This window comes from Vombatus ursinus, unplaced genomic scaffold, assembly GCF_900497805.2.
Source record: "Vombatus ursinus unplaced genomic scaffold, bare-nosed wombat genome assembly UNPS02014779.1, whole genome shotgun sequence".
Lineage (NCBI taxonomy): Eukaryota > Metazoa > Chordata > Mammalia > Diprotodontia > Vombatidae > Vombatus > Vombatus ursinus.
In genome coordinates, this window is record NW_020954557.1 from 60,287,016 (window position 1) to 60,314,565 (window position 27,550).

The 27,550-nt window shown below is 35.1% G+C and overlaps 1 protein-coding gene across 9 annotated transcripts in view; it reads right to left on the reverse strand.

Moving 5' to 3' along the window:
- The window catches only part of PKP4 (plakophilin 4), a 235,078-nt gene that overhangs the window by 99,187 nt on the left and 108,341 nt on the right, over window positions 1-27,550 (reverse strand). Inside the window, exon 2 of one of the 9 annotated variants that reach the window (XM_027865895.1) lies at window positions 12,040-12,238. The exons of the other annotated variants lie outside the window; for them this stretch is intronic. Within the exon in view, the coding sequence (XP_027721696.1) occupies window positions 12,040-12,042 (3 nt within the window). The 5' untranslated portion in view covers window positions 12,043-12,238. The remainder of the gene's footprint in view (window positions 1-12,039; window positions 12,239-27,550) is intronic. 9 annotated transcript variants of the gene reach the window in all.

Consider the following 27,550-nt stretch of genomic DNA (forward strand, 5'->3'; position numbering starts at 1 on the left):
CAACAACAACAACAACAACAACAACAACAACAACAACAACAACAACACCTGACCATGTTTTAAGGTACAGCCTTCATAGAAAAAAACAACAATAAAATCAGGAATGTTAGATATCTTTTATTGAACACAAAGCAATAAAATATTGTATCTGGTAAAGGCATGTTGAAAAAAGGATTAAAAATTGGAGAGTAAATGATGTAATCCAAAAAGAAATGGTGGATAAAAGAGCAAGCCACAGAAATAAAAGCTAATTGATTACAAAAATAACAATGAGATAACCTAGCAAATTTTCTGGGATGAAACCAAAATAGCCCCAGTGAAAAATTTATATCTCTAAACACTTTCATTAAGAAAAGAAACACCAGATTAATGAATTGGGCATGCAATTACAAAAAAAAAAAAACAACCCCAGAAAAACAAACATTTTTAAAAATAAGTAAACTAAACTATTAATTTGATTTAAAAGAGTAAAAACAAATGATCCGTATCAAAAATAAAAAAAGAATTCACAACAAATGAAGAAATAAAGGAATTAAAAAAAACTATTTTGCCCAACTAAATGCCAGTAAAACCAACAACATACACTAAGTGGATGAACATTTATAAAAACATAAACTATCCAGATTTTTAAAAATAGAAACTTTAATTCAAACTTAGAAAAAGAAATTATCCAATCATGAGCTCTCAAACAAAAACCTCTAAGACCAGATAGATTTACAAGCAAATTCTATCAAACAGCCAGAGAACAATTAATTCCAATATTACATAAAGTGTTTGCAAAAATAAAAATAGAAGGGTTTCTACCACATTCCTTTGATGATGAAAATACAGTTTTGCTGCCTAAGCCATGGTATGTCACAAGAGATAAGAAAACTATAGACAAATAACCCTAATGAATAGAGATGGAAAAAGTTCAAATTAAATATTAGAAGAGGCTATATCAACATATAATATATAAACACAGATTCTCACTATGACTAGGTTGGATTTACACCAATAATGTAGTGTTGGCTCAATATTAGAAAAACTATTAATGTGACAGACAAAATTTTAAAAACTCCCAACAAAAATCAAGTTTATATCAACAGCTGCAGAAATTTTAAAAGATAATACAATACCTATTTCTGTTAAAAGCATATAAATACCAGAACCTGATATATTTGCTAAGTAACATCTCCCTAAAGTATAGGGCCCACATAGTATTAGTGGAGATAAATTGAATGTCTTTCCAATAAGATCAGAGTAAAGAAAAGATGTCTATTATCATTAATCTTATTTTACACATGGCTAGAAAAGCTATAAGACAAGAAAAAGAAATCAATAGACAAAGGTTGTCAAAGAACAAACAAAATTATCACTTTTTGAAGAAGTGATGGTCTTGTGTGTGTTCAGTTGTTTTCAGTCCTGTTTGCCTCCTCCTGACCCCTTGCGCGGTTTTCTTGGCAAAGATACTGGAGTGATTTACCTTCTCCAGATCATTTGCAAGTGAAGAAATGGAGGCAAACAGGGTCAGATTACTTGTTCAGAGCAATATAACCACTAAGTATCTGAGGCCAGATTTGAACTCAGTAAGATGAGTCTTCTTGACTCCAGGCTAGGCACTCTATCCTCTGCACCATCTAGTTGCCCCAGTGATGGTCTATAGTGAAATATTTTCACCCAAGTGGGTCCTTTCCCTCTTTCTTTAATTTTTCTGGGACACAGGCTTAGTAATGTTATTGCTAGGTCAGAGGATATACATAGTTTAGTGACTTTTTGTGTGTACTCACAAATTCTATCTAGAATGGTTAAACCAATTCATTGTGCAAAAAATTCTGCCTGTCTGTTGACTAGTTCTTACATTATTGCCTTTTAATATGCTATAAAAGATTAATTACCAAAAAATTCAACATTAGCAACAACAATAAAGGAGTCATTTCCAATGGTTAAGCTGTCAAACCATATAAACAATTTTCAAAAGAATTAGGAACTACAATGTAAATGGTCTTTTAAAATCACTAAGAGAAATGCCATCAAATCAATTCCATGGTTTTACCACACACCCAGCAAATTGGAAGTAGATGACAAAAGATGGGAATAGTCAATATTGAAATGGAAAGATATACTAATACGTGGTTGGTGGAACCATTATTTGGTCTAACTATTTTGGAAAGTAATTTGGAACTTTGTTGCAAAAGAGATTAAAATACTCATACCCCTTTGACTGAGGAATCTCACTGCTACCACAAAAAGGCAAAAAAACTGAAAGAAAAGCCACACCTATATCCAATACTACTAGCAGCATAATTAGTATTATTTTTTGTAGTAGTAAAGAAACTGAATAGAATGATACTACCATGTAAGAACTGAATGAGAAATGCATAGGAAGAGTTACATGAACTAATAAGGAAATGAAGTAACAGAACCAGGAAAACAACATACACAATGACTAATGACATTATAAGAGTAACAAGAAACAAACTTGAATAGGATATCTAAAATGAATGTTTCCACTCTTTTCTCTCTAGCTTTTTATAACTACTCACTCCTGGTTCTTCTACTTGTCTATCACTTCCATCTCTGTCTTTGCTGGCTTTTCATTAACATCAGACCCAGACCTTGGTGTTTCTCCAGGGTTCTGCCTTAAGTCCTCATCTGGCCCCTGTACACTATTCTCACTGGGAGATCTCATTAGGTCCTTGGGTTTCAGAGTCATGAAAACCAAGAGACAAGGCAGTACCAAGAAAAAGAGCGTGATTAATAGGATCACTGACTGCAGAGAGATCAAGAAGGATAAAGACTGAGAAAAGGCCATTGTCTGTGGCAGTGAAGTGATAATTAGTTACTTTGGAAAGAGCAGTTTCAGTTGAATAATGAGGTCAGCAGTCAGTTAGTGGAAAGTTAAGAGGAGAGAGGAAAAGAAGCAGCAGCCTCTACTATTGATGGCCTTCTCAAGGAAGTTAGACATAAAAGGGAGAAGAGATATGGGATGATGGCTAACAGGGATGGATGGATCAAGTGAGGGTTTTTTAGAGGATAGGGGAGATATACGAAGCAGCCAAAAGAAAGCGAGGAATTAATGAGAGTATGATAGAGGGGGCAATCTTCTGAAGAAGAAGGGATGGAACGAGATTCAAATGTGCATGTGGATGGATTTGCCTTCATAAAGAGAAGGGCTGATTCTTTACATGAGACCTGGGAAAGAAGGAGAATTTTAAAAGATTTTTTACTGTAGTCCAGAGAGAGTAACCCAGTTAAAAAGATATTAAAGAATAAACACAAGTCTAAGGACTTTCTTACATTGTTTTATTTTTTTAAAACAAATAAGTTTCTATAGTATATTACTTTTTGTCTGATCACATAGGGAAAAACCTATAATAAAGCCCTATAATAAAAGTTTCTGGATACTTTTACAGTAAAATAGGAATACTAATGTTCATTAAATTACAGAAAATCTTTCTTAGGAAAATCCTTACATTAAGCATCTATCAAAATTACTTTACATTCTCTATATAGGTATGTATGTGTATACATATACACACATACATAAAAAAACTCAGCATAATGACATATTTTCTCTTCAGAAAGGTAAACTTATGGAGTACTTTGGAAGCCTTAAAAAATAGATTTTAACCTAATATTTTAGCCTTATAAAATTGAATTGGAAGGAACTTTAAAGATCATCTAGCCCCACCACTTCATTCCAAAGAAGAAGAAATTGAGGCCCAGAGTGGTTTGTGATTTTTTTAAGTTCATATAGATGAGCATTAGTAAACTGTTAAAAACTTATTGTTTACATTGTTGTCCTCACATGTAAACAGTTCCTCTATATTTTGGTCCTAGAATTCTGACAAATCATAACATAAATTTGATCACTATAAATCATGTTATACTTTTTCTCCAACGAGGAACATTAATTAGTGGCTGCATTCTTAAAAGACTTCTTCCTCCTTCATATCCTTCTTGCTCAGTTTATGTAAATCTACAAGTACAGCTGCTCAATATCAGACCAAAGCAATGCCACAAAGAAATAGGCATGATTAAAAACCCCTAGTTCATAATTCACTATCTTAGAGCCTATTTAATCTTTGTTAAATATGCCACAAGAGGGTTTTGATATTAATTGTAAAATAGTAAAAAAAAAAAAATTACTAGGTATTTTGCACCAAATCAAAGAAGTTTCAAAACATTTCTCAGAATTGCTAAATGGAGCACGACAGTATTTGGACTGTACACATTTGCTATTGCTTTCTTGAGATATTAAGTAGAGCAAGTAAAGGTGGAAACTGGCTGGCTGCCTTGCTTGGCAAATATGATGTACAGAACACAAGCTTTTTTTCTTTACAATGCCATAGCATCATTATTTTGAAGACCAATTGTCTCTATCAAGCAATGTAGGATGTGGGAAAATGGATGGAATAGATGCTGACTTGAAGACATAATCTACAAGTTAGTTTTTATTGCATAAATTACTAGTATTAGCTTGTTTTGTGGGGGAGGGGGTAGAAACGGGAAGGTAATCTGATATTCTCCCAAAAGCAGAATGCATATAAATTATTGCTAAATTGAAACTTTATGCTGTTCCTGGAGTCCTTTGAAGCTGGTTTAACTGCCGAACAAATCAATAATGATTCAGCAAATAATTCACTGTTTAGACCTGAAGGAGCCATAAAGATCATCTAAATAGCAAAAAGATACTTGGTGTCAGGACCACAGGTTTCAATGATAATTGCAGCTTTCATTTAAGCTCATTGAAGGGAAGTTGTCTTAGGTATCCCCACCAGGGCTTAACAAGGTGGTTTGCATAATTACATGTTCAATAAATGTCTACTAAATTGAACTGAATTTATCTGAAGATCTACTAATGATCAGGTCAATGAAGCTGATACAAAAATCATTTTATAATATTTATGAACTATTATATATTAATCATTAACTTTGCATTTATCAAGAAAGTACAAAAGCCAATAATGATTTTTCTAAATTGGAAACGTATTGATAAATAAATAGTTTAGTGCTATCCCCAAAGAGCTATAAAACTGTGCATACCCTTTGACCTAGCAATACCACTTCCAGGTCTACATCCCAAAGAGATCATAAAAACGGGGAAAAGACCCACATGTACTAAAATATTTACAGTTGTTCTTTTTGTGGTAGCAAAGAACTGAAAATTCAGGGGATGCCATCAATTGGCAAATGGCTGAACAAGCTGTGGTATATGAATGTAATGGAATACTATTGTGGTATAAGAAATGACAAGCAGGGGGCAGCTAGATGGCGCAGTGGATAGAGCACTCGCCCTGGATTCAGGAAGACGTGAGTTTAAATCTGGCCTCAGATACTTGACACTTACTAGCTGTGTGACCCTGGAGACATTTGACATTTATTAGTTGTGTGACCCTGGGCAAATCACTTCACCGCATTGCCTCGCTCCCCTCCCCCCAAAAAAATAAAATAAAAAGACTGTGAAATAACTCCCATGGGTAGTTACGTGGCACAGTGGATAGAGCTCCAGCCTTGGAGTCAGGAGGATCTAAGTTCAAACCCAGCCTCACACACTTGACACTTACTAACTGTGTGACCCTCGGCAAGTCACTTAACCCTGATTGCCTCACCAAAAAGAAAAAGAAAAAAAAAAAAAAGATGAGCAGGCAGACTTCAGAAAAACCTGGAAAGACATATGAACTGATGCTGAGTGAAATGACCAGGAGAATATTGTACATGATAACAGCCACATTGTGTGGTGACTGACTTTGATAGACTTAGCTCTTCTCATCAATGCAAGGATCTAAGACAACTCCAAAAGACTCATGATAGAAAATGCTATCCACATCCAGAAAAAGAACCATGAAGTTTGAATGCAGATGGAAGAAGACTATTTGCTCTCTTCTTCTTCTGTTGTTTTCTTTTATTATTTTTTGTTCTTTCTAGTTCTTTCAGAACTAGGAACTGAAGACATCATTTTGAGCTTTTCTACCTTTCAGTTTCCAAGCAAAATGCCAGGTTGTCTGGTTTGTGTTTTTTTTTTTTTTTCCTTTTGGAGGGGTGAGAAAGATGCAGTCCTTTATGGTACAAGTAAAATGTAGTAACAGAAGAGCAACACAATTAGGCATTATTTTAAAGACCAAATCCTACTGGAAAGACATTCATTTTTGGCTGGATGGGCATTAACTGTTAAAGTTCAATTAGATGTTACTGAGTATCAAATGTCATACAGTAGCACAATAAACTACTCAATTTAGAGCATAAAAAAGCTCTAGAAGTTCTAATAAGTTTCTTTATTTGTATAAAGGATCTGCCTTGTCAATGAGAAAATATATCTGAGAAAGGAGCTGATAATTTGTACAAATATTTCTGTATAAAAATGAACTGCAATGCAGCTACAGTTAGATTAAGATATTTAGTACAATCAAGTTCAGAGTTAATTATTCAGTTAAAGAACGTGTTGAGTCAAAATGGGTACCTGATTTAGATAGAATTTTTACAACCAGTGTCTCTGATAAAGATCTCATTTCTAAAATATATAGAGAACTGAGTCAAATTTATAAGAATACAAGTCATTTCCCAATTGATAACTGGTCAAAGGATATGAACAAGCAGTTTTCAGATGAAGAAATTAAAGCTATCTACAGTCATATGAAAAAATGCTCTAAATAACTATTGATTAGAGAAATGCAAATGAAAATGCCTTTGAGGTGCCACATCACACCTATCAGACTGGCTAACATGACAAAACAGGAAAATGATACATGTTGGAGAAGATATGGTAAAATTGGAACACTAAAGCATTGTGAGCAGAGTTGTGAACTGATCCAACCATTTCAGAGAGCAATTTGGAACTATGCCCAAAGGGCTATAAAATCATGTATACCCTTTAGCCCAGCAATACCACTTCTAGGTCTGTATCCCACAGAGATTACACAAATGGGAAAAGACCCCACATGTACAAAATAATTTACAGTAGCTCTTTTTGTGGCAGCCAAGAATTGGAAACCAATGGGATACCCATCAGTTGGGGAATGCCTGAACAAGTTGTGGTACATGAATGTAATGGAATACCATTGTGCGACAAGAAATGGTGAGCAGGAAGACTTCAGAAAAACCTGGAAAGGCTTATATGAACTAATGCTGACTGAACTGAGCAGAACCAGGAGAACATTATACACAGTAACAGCCACATTGTGTGATAACTAACTTTGACAGACTAATCTCTTCTTAGCAATGCAAGGATCTAAGACAACTCCAAAAGACTCATGATGAAAAATGTTGTCCACATCCAGAAAAAGAAGTATGGAGTCTGAATGCAGATTGAAGCATATTATTTGCTCTTGCTCTCTTTTTGTGGTTTCTCTCATTGGTTCAAGTTCTTCTTTACAACATTAATGTGAAAATAGATTTAATATGAATGTAAAAGTAGAGCTATTTCAAATTGCAAGCTGTCTCAGGGTGGGGAGAAGGGGTGGGATGGGGAGAAAATGTGAAACTTAAAATTTTATGGAAGTGAATGTTGAAAACTAAAAATAAATAAAATTTAAAAAGGGAACATGTTGAATTATCAAATAGGACATGCAAAGAACAGTTTTTTAATAAATATTTGATAACAGTAATGAGGCTCTTATTTGAAAATTGTGTTGGAAAATAAATTGATTCACTTAATAGATTCCATTGTAGAAATTTCCTCTGAAGTGTTACAGAATCTTTAAATAAAAAAAATACATCAAATGATGCATTCTAATGTGTCGTGTTGTTTTAATTAATTTTCTGCCTTAAATTGCTAAAAAAAAAAGCAATGGGAAAAAAGTCCCTTAGATATACTATGACTGTAAAGGAAAATATCTGAAAATTTCTTTACAAACTATAAGCATCAAAAAACTTCTGAAAGTGAAATACGAAAAAGTTTAAAAATACTATTTTATTTTCTCTCCCTATTAGTGTAACCAGAAACTTTGAGGGCAAAATCAAATACTAGTTTAAGCCCAAATATATACATACAAAATTTGAAAATTTCCAAGTGAATTGACAACTTAAGTAGTTAAAAATAACAAGCATTCTACAATAACATATAACTGGCCAGGTACATCAACACAAAAATAAAAGTAGCTTCTGAAGTCATGACTAACATAGCATTACATTTTTTACATAACATACAAAATTCTAAAATGGAAATTAAAGACAAATTCTTGGTGCTTAACTTAAAAAACTGTAAAACCCAACAATCCTTGAAAAATAAAACTCTCTTTTATTCCTTTAAGTCACCCCTCTTGCTGAAGCTCTTGTTAAACAAAAAGAACCATAACTTTCATGAAAGTCAGAAGAAGAACATCTTATGTCAACAAAATATGAATATCCAATTTCCCCTTTATTATTATTTATAATTAGTTAATAATGACCACTTACTATTTGTTAAAAATATGATTGCAATGACATAGGGACCTTTGTCTACTCATGCCGCCTGTTCTGAAACACCTAAAACTAAGTGACTTGCTCATGATCAGATAGCCAGTATATATCAGAGGTAGGACTTGAATCCAGGCCTTACTAACTCTAAGGTATTCTTTCTATCTACCACATCAGGATACCTATTCAAATTATTTGATGCTGGAGGAAAAACAAGTGTACAATGTCTTAATTAAAAAACAAACAAACAAACAAACTCTAAATCAAATAAAATCATATGAGTTTACATTATAGTGAAGCATTTTATAAATTATTTTACTACAAATTCAGTTAGTAAGCATTTATTTAATTACATATGTACTATCCTATGCCAAAGCCTGGGCATACAAAGAAAAATCAAAAATAGTTTCTACTCTCAAAGAATTTATACTCTAATGGGAGAGACCAACATGTAAATTAGATAGAACAAATAAGATCATCTTTGTAAAGCAGGTAGGTTATTCAAGGGACAGAATGCTGGGCCTAGGATTCCTAAGTTCAAATCTGACCTCAGATACTTACTAGATCCTGGGTAAATCACTTAACCTATTTGCCTCAGTTTCTTCATCTGTAAAATGAACTAGAGGCTCAGATTCTTATAATCTAGCCAATAACTCACTAACATTCAGACTCCTGCAGAGTCTGCCCAATATGACGGATGTTCTAATAAACCTTGTCTTTGACTGAAAAATAAAATAAAATAAAATAAAATGAGCTAGAGAAGGAAATGGCAAAACATTCCAGTATCCTTGCCAAGAAAATCCTAAATGGGGTCACAATGAGTTGGAAATAACTGAAACAACTATCACACATGCATTTTCTCAAGTTTATAATCTAATGGGGGATACAACGTATAAATTAGGTAGAACAAATGAGATCATCTTTGTAAAGTGCTTGGCAATGCCATATAGTAGGTATCATGTAAACAGCAGGTATCATATAAACGTTTATTTCCTCTCTGTTCCCCCCCAAATAAGATACAGAGTAGAAAAGGATGCCTTGGAGAGAAGGTTCTAGCAGCTGAGGGGGCCACGAAAGGCTTCCAGCAGAAGGTGGGGTCTGAGCTGAGTCTTTAAGAAAAGGCAGAGGTGAGGAAATTCAGTTCTAATGCTGATAAAAAATGTACTTGCAGTACGTACACACACACACACACACACACACACAATTATCATAAGTTACACTTTTACACTACTCAGGGATAGTTACATACATTTACTTTGTTGCCTAAATTTCTTGTGTGAAGAAGGGGAGTAATACAGAGGCTGAAAAGATATGCTGGACCAAGGTTGTGAAGAGCGTTAAGAACCAAAAGAGGAACCTGTATTTGATCCCAGAAGCAGTAGGAAATAAGTAGAGTTTATTAGGCAGGAAATGACATGGTCAGAGTCAGACCTGTGCTTTATAATTGTAACTGGTAGCTGTCAGACTGGAGAGGGTAAAGACTTGAGGCAAACAAAACAATTAGGAGGCGACGGCTCTCAAGGAGCTCACAGTCTAATGTGCAACACACAAATAATTATACACAAATAAGACATATATACAAGATAAATTGGAGATAATCTCAAAGGGTAGGTACTAGCATTCATGGGGAGAAATAAGGGATTCTCATAAAGATGAAATATTTTTAGCTGAGACCTGAAGGAAACCAAGGAAGCACGGAGGCCAAAAAAAAAAAAAAAAAAAAAAAAAAGAGGGAGAGTGTTCCAGGCAGTGAAAACCAATGAAAATACTTGGTGCAGTAAGATGAAGTATAGTGTTCGATGAGTAAAGATGCTGGTGATCCTTGATCTCAAAGTATATTGAGGGGAATAAGGTAGGAGATGTCAAAAAATGAGGAAGGAGCCAGGATAGAAAGGGCTTTGAAAGTCAAACAAAGTATTTTATGTTTGATACTGGAGGTAATAGGGAACCAATCAAATTTCCTGAATAAGGGATGATATGGTGAGATCTATGTTTTACTAAGATCAATTTGACAGCTGAGTGGAGGATGGATCGCAGTGGGAAGAGATGCAAAGGCAGGTAGATCAATCGGAAGCCTACTAGAATAGTCCAAGTGTGAGGTGATTAGGGCTTGAACTAGGGTGGCTGCAATATCAAAAGAAAGAAGGGAGTATAAATGAGAGATATTTCAACGGTAGAAAAGAAAGGTATTAACAAATGATTGGATGGGAAAGTTGAGAGAAAGTGAAGAGTTAAGGATGAAGCCTATGTTGTAAACCTAGGTGACTGGGAGGCTGGTGATACTCTCAACAGTAATTGGGAAGTTAAGAAGAAGGAGGTGGTGGGTGGGGAGATAATAATAATAAGTTCAGTTTTGAGCACATTGAGTTTAAGATGTTTACAAGACATCCAGTTTAATTTGTCTGTTGGAATTGGAGATTTCAGACAAAAAGTCAGAAAGAGGAGAAGGCTGGACAAGTAGATCTAAGATTCATCAGCATAGAGATGATAACTGAATTCATGAGTTGATGAGATCACCAAATAAAATACAATGTACATAGAGAAAAGAATTGAAGGCCAGGACAGTGCTTTGAGGAAACCTGAATGTTACTGAGTATGACAAGTATGAAGATCCAGAAAAGGATCTGAGAGGCAGTCAGATAGGTAGAAGAACAAGGATAGAGTAATTTCATAGAAAACTAGGGAGAAGAGAGTATAAAGGAAAAGTGTCAAAGGATGCAGAGAGGTCAAGAAGAATGAGGACTGAGAAAAGACTATTAGATCTGGCAGCCAAAAGGTCATTAATGACTTTGGGGAAAGCAGTTTTAGTTGAGTGATGAGGTCAGAGGCCAGACAGTAAAAGAATTAAGAAGAAAGTGAGAGGAAAGAGAACCTTTCTAACAGCCTTCTCACAGAAAATAGTCATAAAAAAGAGGAGAGATATAGCTAGCTGGGATGGATGAATCAAGTGAGTTTTTTTCTGATGATGAGGGAGACATGGACATGTTTTGTGTGCAGTAGGAAAGCAATCAGTAGAAAGCGAGAGACTTTTGAATACAAGTGAGAGAGTGGGGATGATAGGCAATCTATTGGAGAAGATAAGATGGAATGGGAATCACTTGTGCTAATTTAGAGGGGTTTGCCTTGGCAAGGAGAAGGGTTATTTCTTCACGTGAGATGGGAGATGGCAGAGATAGTGGCAGACAGTACCTGGGAAATGTGAGATAAAGAATAGGGCAGAACAGGGAGATGCTGGTGATAGTGGATCAGTTAAGGGAGGTGAAGAAAGGACTGCCCTGCTGCAATGAGAGCCAGCAGAGATTACATAACATAAATCTGTAGTGATCTATTAAGCACAGTTTCTCCAGCTTCTTTTGGTACCATGGGAACAGAAATGAAGGGAGTTGATGGTGGGAATGATCTAAGGCTGCTGAGGCTTGGCAGGAAAAGACTGATGATAGGAAATTATTAAGTGATAATAATCCCAATTATAACTGAAAAGGTATACTATCTCATCTTTAAAATTTGACGTATTTTAACTAGACATTCATAATCTGCATTAGTGGAGGAAACAGTAACATGGATGAAATCACATCTCTTTTGACAAAGGATGTTTAAATAAAATAGAAATATCAATATTTTAGTAGCAGTTGTGTAGGGGTGTAGGTAAAGGACATGATTTACCATTTTCTTAGCAGGATGTATGCTGTTGGTTCACAAAGTAACGACCATTCCAGACTACTACACGCCTAGTTGGAGTTAATTCAAGCACAGCAACATTTTCACTGAAAATCTGAATCCATTTCCAGTAGTCCTACATGTTTGCATCCATGAATGATGATCATGTCCAGAAACTGGCTGTTCCTCTGTTATATCGCTGTACCTAATTCATGTGACAACATTTTCATGAATAAAAATATTATTTTAATCAGTGTGACTATTCCTTATGTTTTTCTCTTTCATTTTAGGTCCACATTCATTACAGATACCAAGGGCATTAAGATTTATTTAGGATATTATCATATCTGCATAGTGAAAAATTTCATTAGAGAAACAGAGATCATAATCTCTTAATAACAAAACAGTGAGACAGAGTTTTCTAGTGCCTAAGCACCTGCACATCAAATGATATGTGCACCTATTTAGTAAGTTGCCATGTAAATATGCACATAGTTCAGTGGTTTACCATGGCATGATAATCTCTTACTTAAATGTACAACATGTAAATTTGAAAACCTTGATAGTTCTTGATCACCACCCCTCAGTGGCTAGAAACAATGGAAACTTTTCAGAAATTTTATTCACTCACTCAATAACCATTTGTTAAGTACACACTACACTGAAAGCATTATGATAGTCTCTGTCTGAGGTTTGGGAAGTATCTCATTTGTTGTTTTTAAGAGAACAGTGCTTGTATTTCAAATCTTTTATAAGATTCTTTTTATGACATAACAGCTCATTTTCTGATATTACACAAATGACTTGAATGTTTTTAAAAGTCTTTGGGATGCATGAAATTAGATTAACACATCCAAATGAAAGCAGAGGGGAAATACAGTCCACAGTTTCATTTATCTATCAAGTTCTCTCCATTTTGTTTCTTCTATGTGGATTACTGTTTTGAGCTCATTATAGTCAATATATCTGATCAAGAGAGAAGCTAAACAAGTCTCAGGTGACTTCACCATAGCAACAAGCTTGCCATGAATTCTTCTGGGAACATAATTTCACACAAGTATTTGATTGCCTATTCACACTTTTGATTACAACACACATGGCTGTTAAACTAAATGGTACAGGCATTAGTACATTGAAGAAGCTTAAAAAAAACCACCTTACAGGAATATATGTTTCACAAGCACATGTACATATTTTATATGTGCTTTCTGTATATAATCCATTCTACTTTCCCTAAGGAAAGCAAAGAAAGAACTTTTAAATACTTTTCCCATACTTGTGTCAAATGGTATGGTAATACCATGAACTATAATAACGAAGCTATTACCTTTTAAAACTGCCACATATTCATTATTTGTTCTTTTTGTACAATTCCCTACTCAGATTATAACATATTTTGAACAAGCCACTCCTAAATTTTATTCAGAAGCTGGTATCATGCTATGCTGAATTAAATTATGAGTTGTCAAAATAATTCTCACTTTCAAAGTAGATTATCACTTTTCTGGGCCATTTAATTCAATTGGTTATTTTAGGTCCTAGGAGGAGTGGATTTAATTTGCACCAAGGTCAGCTATATCTACACTTCAACAGAAGAACTCAGTTTCAAGGCCACAGACTATAGATCTAATATTAGCCATCCAACAAATGCATGTCACTGATCATAAAGGTAAAGTAAGGAGATCAGGTATATATGGCTTTGTAAAAACCATCAAACACCACTGGAAAAATTCCACCAAGCACAGATTCAAATGAGGATGAATTAGTAGCATCATCTTCACACATGACAGACAGCATTCTTTATCAAAATCTACATTCTATCCTGAGGAAACAAAGGGTACTAAATAGTGATTCAGAGACACGATAAAGAATTGCAGGAATTTTTGAATCAAAGGATGTAGAATACTTAAATTGAATTATTTTCATAAATCAACTCTCAACTGTCAAGTTAATATGAGGTGTAATAAAATGAATCTAACCAAGTTTTTTTTTTTTGCATTTGGCTTTGTAATGTGAAATTTCGGTGAAATTTCTGCAGCAAACTTCTTCTCTAATTATATTTTGCTTTAATTTTAGAATCAGGTAACATTTCCTGAACACATACACTCCTGCTGAAAAATGGAAGGAAGCATGCTAAAAGCCTGCTGGGAAAGAGAACTGGAGACTGAGGATTATAACAATCACATAGGAACCAATTCAGTAAGCACTCTTAAGACATCATGTATGTTACAACATGGATAAATATCCACAGTAATGGATTTGTAAAATGATATATGGATGCAATACATTTATCTCTTTTCTTTTCCTTTTTACTCACCTTTTACTACTACCTAAAATCCTAAAATTCTCAAATTCTCTGTAAGTGCTATGAACTTATTAAAGTATAAATTACAAAAATATGCCAGTATATACTAGATACTAGGTACAGCATGTAAATGATCTATTTATTTTTTAATATCACATGCAGTATTCTTAAAAGATGATTTGTGCTAATAAGATCTGCTTTTAAGTTTCTTCAGTTAAAGAAAATATAATTTTTCTTTACAAATACATTTGTTCAGGGAAAGGACAAAAATTCCTATAATACTGAAATAACGTAAATAAAAGACTTAAGAACTCTGATTAATACAATGACTAATCACAGTTAAAGAAGAATGATAGGGGCAGCTAGGTGGCACAGTGGATAGAGCACCGGCCCTGAAGTAAGGAGGACTTGAGTTCAAATCTGGCCTCAGACACATAAAACTCTGGGCAAGTCACTTAACCCCAACTGCCTCACTTAAAAAAAAAAAAAAAAGAGGAATGATGATGTTAGCCATTTCCTGAGAGGGGTGATAGACCCGAGAGACCAATAAAAGACATAAATTTATGGACATAGACAATGTATTTGTTATGCAGGGTTTGTTTTTTTTCCCTTCCAACGTGGGGCAGGGAGGGAGAGAGGAAATAGGGACAGGGTACCCAAAAAAGAAAAAGAAAAGGGGATCACTGGACCACTAAATTTTTTTTTTACTGCGAACAGAAGCAAGGGCAGAAAGAATCACAGATGAGTAGGACATAATGGAGGTCATCAGTTTCATGTATAATCTGCATTTTTATGTTATACTATGTATATGGAAATCTTTTTATTTAGTATTTAAATCCGGATTTTTTAAAATCAAGAAAATAAAAAGAAATTCTGAAAACACAAAATAATTCTAACCAGGATAAAACAGAATAAATATCAGAACATATATATATATATATTCTATTGCTAATCTTACAACTAAATTACTCTCAAACATCAAGCTGGGCATAGAAGTTAAAAGAATTAAAGAATTCTTTACATTTGAAAGGTAGTATGAGAACTCAGGTGATGTGCAATGTATTTCATTATAAATATGCAATCAATCATTTACAATGCTCAAGTATGGATCAGCACTTTGATAAGTTGGGTGTTGTTTTCAGAAGAAAATTATATATGTGTTTTGCCATACTTACTGGCCAATGACTATAACATGACAGAAAAAATCAGGTTTACAGATGTCATAAAATCCCAGAAACAAAGGCCATTGTTTTTGAGTTTTGATTTTTCTTGGGTACTACCTATTTGCAACCATGTTTAAGATCCTGAAACATCAAAAGTAAGACTGAGTTTAGGATCTAATGGTAAATTGCAAATTGAGCATAAATGATCAAATGGAAGTTTGCCAAGCTTCAGAAAATGGCCAAGAAATTCAGGATTTACCCAGAACTATGGGAAATTTTACATATATAGATAATGGTCAGTCAAATCCAAATGCAGCATTCTCACCAATATAGTTTAAAAAGTTATTAAATAATTAATATTCAGAGTCATTTTCCCACACTAGCATATAATTCTAATGGATCTGTGATCTCATTGATGTATGGATGTATTCTCTCCTATGAAGTACTACTGTCCATGCCTATCTATCTTTTGCCATTCTGATTCATCCCATTGTGCTGGGGGATTCCCACACATTCAACATTGCCTGGATACCAATGGAGCATGCAAGTTCTCAGTTGTCCATAGCATTCACGACATAACTAGCCTATCATCCTTTACGTCATTTTTCCTGTGTAATCTTTTCTTACAATGTGTTGCAGCCAGGTTATATGCTCTATGTACCTATCCATTGCTTTTTGGTGATTTTCAACTTCATTTCTTTGGACGATGTAGCGTTCTATGACTCTGCCTGACAGCATTATTGGTAGAATACTAACGCTAACAACAGCCATTGTTTTAGGGGGAAACTCATTTTAATTTGTAAACATATAGGTCCGCAGCAGGATACACTGCAGTTAGTGAAAGAGAAATGCAAATAAAAAAACAATAGTTTTAAAATCATCTCAATTCAACAGAACGAGAAGAGGCAGAAAACAATCAGAGAAACGTAAAAAGGTTGTTGCCATTTCTAATTCTCAAGGACTACTGGCAGCCCACTTTCCAGCCAACAAATATAGTGTCATTGCCTAAATTTTTATATAAACAAGACTAGACAGCCATAGCTAAGAGTATCCCTTTTCCGTGAAACTCACGGTGTTCCTTGTAAAGAAAAGTCTTTTCACTATTAGATAGAGCATGTTTACTTAAGTCGTAAAGTACATACTTTATAAGTGAATACTTCACAGGATACAGTAAGTTGTATGTATTATACTGTGACATTCTACAACATGGCAATTTGGGAAGCTAATATTTTCAGCGTGATGCATTTACCATAAATGGCAGAAGTGCACCGTCTTCCTTGTCCTCTCTACCTCCGCCCCCCAAGGTCAGTGTGCTGACATCTTGAGAAGTCTACAGAAGCAGAAAGTGCCAATGAGAATGAGCAAGAGAAGCAGCATCATTGCACCAGCCCCCATCACTTACTGTGGGGCTCATTAAACTATGACTGCTATAACTCATTTGAAGGCATATGATCTGTAATGTAAGGATGTTTTTGCTTCTTGGAATTTTCATAACTGCACATGCCATCCTTTCACCAGGAATGTAAATGAATTGGTATTGTTTGCTAAATAAAATCTATATGTACATATACATTTATTTGTAACTACATAAATAACTGAAGCTTCCCTCCACATAGGGATTCCTGTGGATTTACTCAAAAGTTTATTGGCCTTCCTCCCCTAAAAGAATCAGAGCTGACATTCTTATGTACAATCCCCAAGGAAAAGCCATAAACACTGCTATCAAAGGGCTTTTGAGCTTTCACTTGAAAGAACAAACCAAGACCATCCCCCTGGCAATGGCTAGGCTATTTAGAGACAGAACTCTCTGGGAGTACATTCAAGCCCATGATAATTGGTTAGTGTCCAGGATACCTGTGTAATTTTAATTGCTTCTTGCTACTGCTCTCACTCCTAAAACCAGTCTAGGTTGTCTCCCCAGTTACAACTTCACAAATATTCGTCAGGACTCAAGAGGCATCATAACATGTATGATTGTGAGAAATGCTGAATTATTAGGTTCTCATATAAGTTGCAAAACAAATAAACAAGCAAAAAAAAAAAAAAACAGGAAAGGTGCTGAATGGCTAACTAATTAAGGGGAGATTGACATTCTTTGGGCCAGTTAAGACAGCAGGGTTTCCATCTTTACAGCCCAAGGCCTAAACCAGTCCAAGCTGGTTGGGGTTCAATGTCAGAGCACAATAATCTGCTACTATCCAGGCTCAGTGAACCTCATGCATATGCTAACTAAAGGATCAGGATTTCCACCAATTCTAACTAGGATTGAGGTTTCTCTAATTAAAATATGGAATTGTGAACCTAACCAATTGTGAAACTTTTGAATGTAACTCGGACCAATCCGAATGTTAGAGGGAGGGGTAAGGGGACCAGAGTAACAGTATAAAGCTCACTCTTGCTTCTGTGCTCAGTGTGCTTCCTTTTTGGGAGGGAGGGCACCCAAATCTCACAAGAATTGAGTAAATGAATTTCTTCCTTCACTCTAAAAGAGCAGTAGACTGCATCTGTAAAAGAGCAGTATCGTGTTATTTTGACTCTTGGCTGGCTTGCAACTGGGGAAGCAATGGGCAATGGCAGCTTGTCCCCCCGGTAACTCCCCAATCTTGCCGGTTCTGGAGGTCATTGATAACATGATCACAGCAAGATTTCCACACTCCTTTGTTTGGACACCTCATATAGATATGGCAGCATTTCAATCACATTAAATTCATCATTGACAACCAATCACAATGATCAGAGACACCAAAACAGATTCCAAAGGAATGGAGGTATAGCTAAAACTATAAACTTGTTCAGCAATAGTCAACTCACAGCCTCCAAAAACAAGAGAATATACCCAGCATAGAGGTGAGACTTTTCCTGTTCAAAAGGGGCACTAAGGCAGTAAGCAACTTACTTCACAGTTTCACCACCAGAGGTCAAAGATCTTCCTGAATCCAAAGCCAGCTATACCATACCATCTTTTTCTCTTCTCCCTCTCCCCCTCTCTACATATGTCTCTCTCTCTGTTTCTCTATACTATCCTAAGCTGAGGTTTTTGTTCTTTTTGAAACTCTCCTACTGTCCTTTGGAAACCATCATATATAAGCCTTTAATTTAGGTCTTAACATCACAGTTAATACCATAAAGCAAAAGTCTGCTATTACCTTTCTATTTCAATCATTTATTAATTAAAATAACCATAACCATTTATTAAGCATCTATTATGTGCAAGTAGGCAACTAGATGCTAAATACAAGAGACAGTAATGGAAAGATAATTAAGAAATTACATGACCTAGTGTTTATGAGGAGAGAAGAGTAATATGTGCATAAAATATTACATTTTATGTAATAGGCATAATTTTTCATTATCATACACAATAAAATGTAAGAATAAAAAATACAAATGGGTATGTGGGGTTCAAGGAGGACAAATATCATTTGGAATTTGGTGAAGAGATGATGGAAAAGGTAGAAAATTCCAAGCACAGGAAATAATCTAACCAAATATTCAGAGATAAGAAAGAGTTGAACATAAATAACGGTCGGCAAACTACATAATCCTTCTTGAGTGTAATATATATTGAAAGGGATTGTGTCAGATAAGTGCAGAAAGTTGGATCAGTTTTACACTGAGAACGGTAATAAGGCTATGAACTCTGGGCTTTAATTTGATATACAAATTGAACAACTGAGGCATTTTGCTATAGCAATTAGTCATTAAAAATTTCTAATGGGCACGGTACCTTGCACAGAGTAAACACTCTGTATTTACTGAATATTGGATCAATGAATAAATTTGGAAAACCTCAAACTTACAACTAGAAAAAAAATATGCCCTAAAAAGCTTTTAACTCTGGGGTAAGATTCTTCAAGAATGAAAAGATTGTTTTCTCCTTAAGCACAGGAAAAATAAGGTTATATTAAGCAGTAATGAGAAAGTCAATTTAAGTGTATTTAGATTTTTGTAGTAATATAAATCTTCCTCTAAATAAAGCATCACTTAAATTTATTATTTTTACACATTTAGGTGGTACAGTAGATAAAGTTGGAGTCAGGAAAACTTGAGTTCAGATCCAGCATAAGAGCTGTGTAACCCTGGGTCACAGAAGTCACTTTACTTCTGCCCCTCAGTTTCCTCATGTATAAAATGGAGATAATAATAATAGTATCTAACTCACAGGATTGTAGTGGGGATCAAATGACTTAATATGGTGATCTCATCAGCTCCCTAATTAAATGATAATTAAATTATCATTTCTAAGCTGACAATTCTTAAATCTACCTATCCTACCCAAATCTCTCTGCTAACATCCAAACTCACACCTCCAATTGCCTTATAAACATCTCAAAGTACATGTCCAATAGACATCTTGAACTTAGTATGTCCAAAACAGAACTTGTAACTCCACCTCCCCAACCTTTCCCCCTACCTACCTTCCCTATTAGTATAGAAGGCAACACCATCCTCCCAGCCCCTGAGGCATACAACCTGGGAGTCATCCTAGACTCCTCTCTCTCACCCCTCCTCTTTCATTCAATCTGTTGCCAAGGCCTGTTGATTTCAACTCTGCAACATCTCTCAAATACAACCCCTTCTCTCCTCTGACAGTTACCAATCTGGTACAGGCCATCATCACCTCACACCTGGATGGCAACAGCCTCAAGTCTCTTCCTACTCCAATCCATCTTCCATTCAGCCACCAAAACGATTTTGCTAAAACACAGGTCCAACCAAGCTATTTTCCTACTCAATATAACACCGGTGGCTTCTCATCTTCTCCAGGATCAATATAAAATTCTGTTTGATGTTCAAGGATCATCAGGATTACCTAGCCTCCTCTACATTTCCAGTCTTCTTACACTTTACTCCCTACCATATATTCTTTGATCCAGTAACACTGCTGTTCCATGATCAAGACATTCCATCTTTTGTTTCTAGGCATTTTCTCTGGCTGTCCCTCATGCCTGGAATGTTCTCCCTCATCTCCACCTACTGGCTTTCCTGACTTCGTTAAGTCCCAACTAAAAATCCCATCTTTTACAGGGAGCCTTCTCTAATGCCTCTTAATCTAAGGCCTTCTCTCACATAATTATTTCATATTTATCCTGTATATAGCCTGTTTGTACATATTTATTTCTTTGCTTTCTCCTGATTAGATTGTGATCACCTACAGGGTAAGGTGTGTTTTTTGCCTTTTATGTATCCCCAGCTCTTAGCACAGTGCCTGGCACATAGTAGGCACTTAATAAATGTTTACTGAATGACTGATTTAACATATGCAAAAAAAAAAAAATGCTTTGCAAGCTGTAAAGCACTATGTGAATACTATCTAGTAGCAGCAGTAATAGTGTAGTACTAATATTTTACATGATATGGAAAAACACGTTAACTTACATTCTCAGTTATCCATGACTATAGGAAGTCAAGCTTACTGGACCACACCACCAGAGTCCAAGCACCCTGTCAACATAATGGTAGCTTACCTATATAGTAGCATGTCTACAACAAATGACACAGCCCTTAAGTACTACATACTCAAATACAAATCTAAATATTCTAGAAAAATTACTCAAAATTATCTTCTTCATGCTTCCCTGAGGCTGTAATAGGATCAACACTGTAACATTCTGAAATAATCAGCTGACTTATTTAAATCCAGAAATTTCCCATTAATACCGAAAAGTTCAATTCAGATGCATTTATACTATCATGTTTTACAAGTGACTTACTAGTGCTCAACCTTAATTAAATGACCAGCTCTTCAGTTGTCCCATCAGAATTGTAAACTATGTAGGCCAGAATAACAGCTGTGGTGGTAGAAATACATTTTCTTTGCTCCAGTTATTATGGATAACTTAAAGATCACCAAGTATTTGGAAAAAAAAAAGCCCTACAGAAAGTATCACTAAATTATTATGTGTTTTTATAAAGCTACACATTTTACCTCAAATCAAATGCTTTCTTTATATTGAAGATACCATAACAGAATCTGAAACAAATATAAAGCTTTTACCTTGAGAGGCATTACTGAATTGATTTCCGTGCTGAGTAAATCTATTTTTTATAATGGTTTAAGAATGAATATTCTCCTTGAAAACGGAACAAAATTTTATTTTCTTTTGAGGGATTATAGTAATCCAAACTCGGTTCGGTATACTGTGAACAGCAGCAGACTTAGACTCAAAGAAAATGAGTTTTTAGTACCACAATTTTGTTTGTGATACATCACAACTTTTTCATGCTTTATTATAACCTAAATTTCTAAGATTTTATTGGAATCATATTGTTTAAAATACAATCTAAACCCTTATCATAATGGTCTTTTTTTCTTATATTCAAGCTATCCAATGAAAAGTGGCTTCCTACTATATTATATATTATCTTAATGTATATATGGTTTAAAAAACTCACTTAAGACATCCATTGTTCATTTAAAGATCACTTAATAAACATCATTGTGAAGTGTATGATAATCAAAGTCTTATTTTTAGAAGGTTTACAGGATAAATTTTAAAATAGCAATTTGTTTTCCTAATGTTCTTTTTGAGATTAATTTTTATAGTTACTGAGAAAAGCAAAAGAAGATTGGTCATTTGTCTTACCAAAACTCAGAGAATTTGATACTTATGAAGCCATTGAAAACACCTTCAATTCAAGAGGGTAAGAGTGGATATACGGGGATATTTATTTAACACTATATTAGTCATCAGTAAAAAAAGACAGCAATTTAAATAGTTTTATTTAAAATAACATCAAATTTTTTTATGTAATGCCAAATGCCATACTTAAGCAACTATGGTTTTGAAGGATGTTTTTCATTAAACTTTTTTTCTTTTCACAACTCTTTAAAAATTTTTTTTTAAAATTATTTTTAGTTTTTAACATTCACTTCCACTACTTGTTTTTGTTTTTTTGTTTGTTTGTTTTTTGGCAAGGCAATGGGGTGAAGTGATTTGCCCAGAGTTACACTGCTAGTAAATGTTATGTGTCTGAGGCCATATTTGAACTCAGGTCCTCCTGACTCCAGGGCCAGTGCTCTATCCACTGCGCCACCTAGCTGCCCCTCCATAAGCTTCTGCGTTAAATTTTCTCCTCTTCCTGCCTCCCTCCCCAAGACAGAGTGCAATCTGATAATAGGCTCTACATATACATTCCTATTAAACATATTTTCACATTTCACTAAACTTTTTTTAAGTGAAATATAGGTATTTTTATTAATTAATGAACCATTTCAATCTATCAGCATGAAGAAATTAAAATATTGGACTATGGTGTCAACTTAACCACTTCTTATTCATAAGTTGGAAAAAGAAAAATTCTGATCCCTTTTCAATTCTCAAATGTCTTCTGGAATTTAAGAAAAATTCAAATGGAAGAAAACATTTTGTTTTACAAAAGTAGAAAATGCTACCACCATTAATGGATGATGAATCTAGCCATCTACTGATTCCAACTGCCAAACTAATGTCCATAAATTTATTTACTTTTTTTTAGTATAAGACAGCAGTTTACTTCCTTCACGACTTTATAAATGCACATTAGTGAAAAAAAATAAAGCCATAACCCAGCCTATCTATTATACTCTCTCTTAAAAGTAAAAGTCCTTTACGGGTCTATGGCGGGGTAGATATTTCACTTCTGCCCCAGACCTGTACTATTCAAGGAATTCACAGGGGTCCAGATCTCTTGATCAGCCATGCATCAGGTTCAGGATAAACCTGTTTTTGACCATCTTCTCTGACAAATGGTATGACTGCAGGAAGCACATTCCTCAAGTCAATATCTGACTCTGGAATTCCCAACCTCTAGATATCATGAGGTTATCATCAGAACTGGAAAAATTCATTTCTCAGGGAAGATATTTGATGGTCTATTCTCATGGAAGGAAATATAAAGCAGAAGAGGTAGGCAGGGACTTGAAGTTCATTCTCAGGCTTGTTTCACTAAGCACATGGTCTTCTTTCCACCTGTTTCTAAATGTCATTGATATTGAGGGAGGAAAGAAGAGATTTCCCCACCTGACTGAGAAATCCAAGGGAGATCTATTAGGTCCATATGTTTTAATTAGATGATTTGCTTTAAAGCTCAAATACACAGTTTTTGGATGATTGTCTATTAGTTCTAAAGTTGATTGTACCCAGTACCATGGAAGAATAATTGTTGGATGTCTGTGTCATGGTCATGGTCAAAGTTAAGAACTTACCCTAGTCCTGAATTACAAATATAGAGGTTAAAAAAAAATTAACTGAATAAGTCCTGGGGTCTTCTATAAAGTATTTATAAAGTTTTTCTATGACAGTCACATGAATACATATTGTCTCAGATTTTATATAAATAAAAATAAGGACATTAACATGAAATTAATTTCCCAAGTTTAAAAAAATCTAAAAAAATTAAACCACTTTTATAAAAACAGAAGTTATATACAAACTATCTTTTCATTAACACAAACAGGAAAAAACCATACTATTAATGTCACTAAAGTTATGGAGTTTTATTTCAGTATGGGTTAGTTAGCTTTTTCTTTTCTAACAGCCACACAGCCTTTATCGATAAACCTTGTTGACCTGTCTCACAAATGTTTGTCGTGGCATTCCAAATGGAAATGGACCAAAGTATGTGGATAGGTCAATGAAAAATTTATCTGTGCAGGGAAGGAGTAAGTATGCTGCTGTCAGTGTTTATTCTAGAATATCAAGTAGCATCTTCTATCATGGCTTAAGTGAGTGGGCAGGGTAGAAGACATTGGACTTGGGAGTCAGTACACTTGATTTTGAATTTATGCTTTGGCACTTAATAGCTGGCTTACCCAAGCTGCTTAACTTTATTTACTGAGCCTTAGTTTCATCAGCAAATTCATTATTACTATTACTGCTGAATATGGCATAATCCACCTTAATAACCTATTAATCAGGTCATGGAACTCTTTCCAGCAAATTGCATATTTCAATAGTCTACACCCATGAGTGCCAAATATATTTTTAAAGTGTCAGAAGTTCAAATTTAGGTACTGAAGTCTTGAGCATATCCTTAGGCCCCCATCTCCAGGGTGCCAAAGGCCTAGCAAAACCTAGAGTGGCAATCCTATGCTTTCTTGAGTTCACTGATGAATACTGACCTTTTACTTCCCAAGAACCTATACTAATTCCTTAAAAAGCTTCATATACAAATGTCAGATCTTTCCACATACAGCAAGCTTTTTAAACTCCAATCTTGATTAAACATGCTTTCTCTCCTTACCTGATAGATTCTCTCTGAATTCAAGACCCAAACTTCTATTACTGTCATATTTAAATCAAGCTGTACCAAATTTAGATTACTCTATGCCAATGCTTATATCGCAACCATGGAACTGCACAGCATCACACATAAACACAAGTAGCAAAAGTCTACATTTGAACACTAGTGTCCAGTCATTATACCAATCAATCAATAGATTCTAAAACATCTATAATTCCATCTGTTGGCTCAGCCATCAAGTATATGGCTTTCTATTCTCAGCCCCCAGGAAAATAAAGCCAATATAATTAGGTCGTAATATCACCCAACAATTTTGATGCCATGTGAGCTCAGCAGAACCAAATGCACTACATTCAAGACTACTGAAGTAAATTAGGTACTTAGTCACACAGGTCAACAATCCTCAAGGCCCATCTTTACCAGAAGAATAACAACTAATAGTAATTAAGGCTCCTTATAAGCTAGTGAGATAGACTCTACATGCTTTATTATTTCCATTTTACAGACGAAGAAACTGACTCAGATTAAATAACCAGCTCACAAAGTTAGTGTCAGAGGTGGAATTAAACCCAGTTATTCCTTGAAAGAGACAAGAAACTAAACCTATTAATAGATAGCTTTGCATCTGGCTGTGACTGTTCAAAAGCACAGCAACATAGATTAAGAATTAGAAAGTACTTAGAAGTCATGTTTTCCAACATCTTCATTTTGCCCGAGGTCACAGAGTTTATAAGTAGCAGAGTTTGGAGAAACAACCTATGCTCCTCCTTCATTGGATTCATCTAAGTCTTCTGGTGAGAGATAACCCAGTTTTGTGTGGGTGTAGCTCATGGCTCTAACCTGGGTCCATTTCTCTGCATTTTCTATGGGTGATGTCATCAGCTCCAATGTAAGAAACTTATCATTTCTATGCAGATGATTCACAGAACTATATATAAAGCCCTAGCTTCTCTCCTAAATGATAATCATCCATTCAAAGTTCAACAAACATTTGTTAGGCAGCTTCATACTATGTGCAAAGATCTCAAGCTGTAAAGACACAAATGAAATACTGAAATAAAATTCTGTCAAGGATGATATTTTCTAAAACAGAATGGAGGTGAGGGTGGAAGGAACCACACATATATTAAAGGAAATACAAAATATACACATAGTAATTTGGCAGGGAGTGGGAAGGGTGCTAGCAATAGGCAAAATGATGACATATTTTGTTGGAGGTAGAATTTGAGATGTTAGAAAGAAGCCTGGGATTTGGTTAGGACAGAGGATGTAAAGGAAAATAATGTACAACTGGAGTCAGAGTGTGAAGGATTTTAAATGTCAGAGGAATTTATATTTTATCCTAAAGGCAACTGGGGGCTACTGGACTTTCCTGAGGAGTTAAATAGTCAAACCTGTTAAGACAATTCCCTTTTGAACATTTCCAGTTGAATGTACTTTAGGCATCTGAAATTCCACAAGTTCAAATCAGAAACTCATTATCTATCTTCCCCCAAACCCTCCCTCTTCCTATCTTCTCTATTTCTTTTCTGTCATGAAAGTGTATAACCTGAGTCATTTTTGCCTCTTCATTTCCCCCATCCATCCAACTGTCAAGGCTTATCAATTTTACCTCAACTACACCCCCTCTCTGCCTCTTCCTCTCCATTCATACAGCTGCCACGTTGATTTCTAGTTTAGGCCCAAATCACTTCTTGCCTGGATACTTGGCAATTGCTTCCTAATTAGTTTCCCTATATCCAGTCTTTCCTCTCTCTACCAAATCCTTCAGAGATGCCAAATTGATCTTTCTATAAAGCAACTCTACGGGTGACCACTCTCTTGTATAAAGGTTAAGATACCAACTACCCAGTTTGACATTTAAAGCCCTTTACAATCTAGTTCCTGCTTACTTTTTCAAGCTTACTGTACATTAACAATCTCCTTTCCAGCCAAGCTGGCTTACTTCCTTTTTGAATGTTCATGGTTTTCTATCTCTGATCTGTGTTCCTTTGAACTAAAACCCTTTCCCTCTTTACCTCTGACTCAGAAAAAATACTAGTTTCCTTCAAAACTCAGCTTAAGTGCCACCTCCTATACAAATCTCACTGATTTCACCCAATTGTTAGTGCTCTTCTTTCAGAAAAATTGTTGTATATATTTCACATTTATTCATCTGTATCTATGTTTTTCTGCAATTAAGGCGTTACTTTATTTTTGTGTCAATTTGCTGAATTACGAATGACTCCTTTGATCTCTATATTCAGAGTTCTTTCTATTACCAACAAAGGAATAGAAGAAGGAAGAGATAAGTTAAAACCAAAACCAGGCAGGCCATCATTCCCTCCCCTATCCCCCCCTCCTTAATTAGCATAGAAGTATTAGACAGTTAAGCCAAGATTACAATGCAACTTCAAATACAGTTGTTTTTCCCACTGACTCATACTACCTGTCACCCTTTCATTTTAATCCATGAGTTTCAGCAAGTTTGAATATGGGAGGTTTACCAGAAGTTCACGGCCAACTACAATGAATGCCCCTGGTCTAAAGTCTCTCCCAATGGCGCCACCAGTTATAAAAATCAACATGGAGAAATTTCATGTTGGGAAAACAAGCACATCAAAATAACTGTTGAACCCAAGCTTATACTGGTGCTTTGAAAACTTGATTTTATGCTTCATGCCCATCTAAATGTCTTATCTTCAGACACCTAATGAACTCTGCCTGTTTTTATTTCTAGTCTTGTCTGACCTTAGAAAAGCTGAGCATTTAGCCTTGTTCTCATAATTGCTGCTGCATAACCTGGTTTAAATGCAATTTAATTAAAAGATCTACCAAGAGCCTA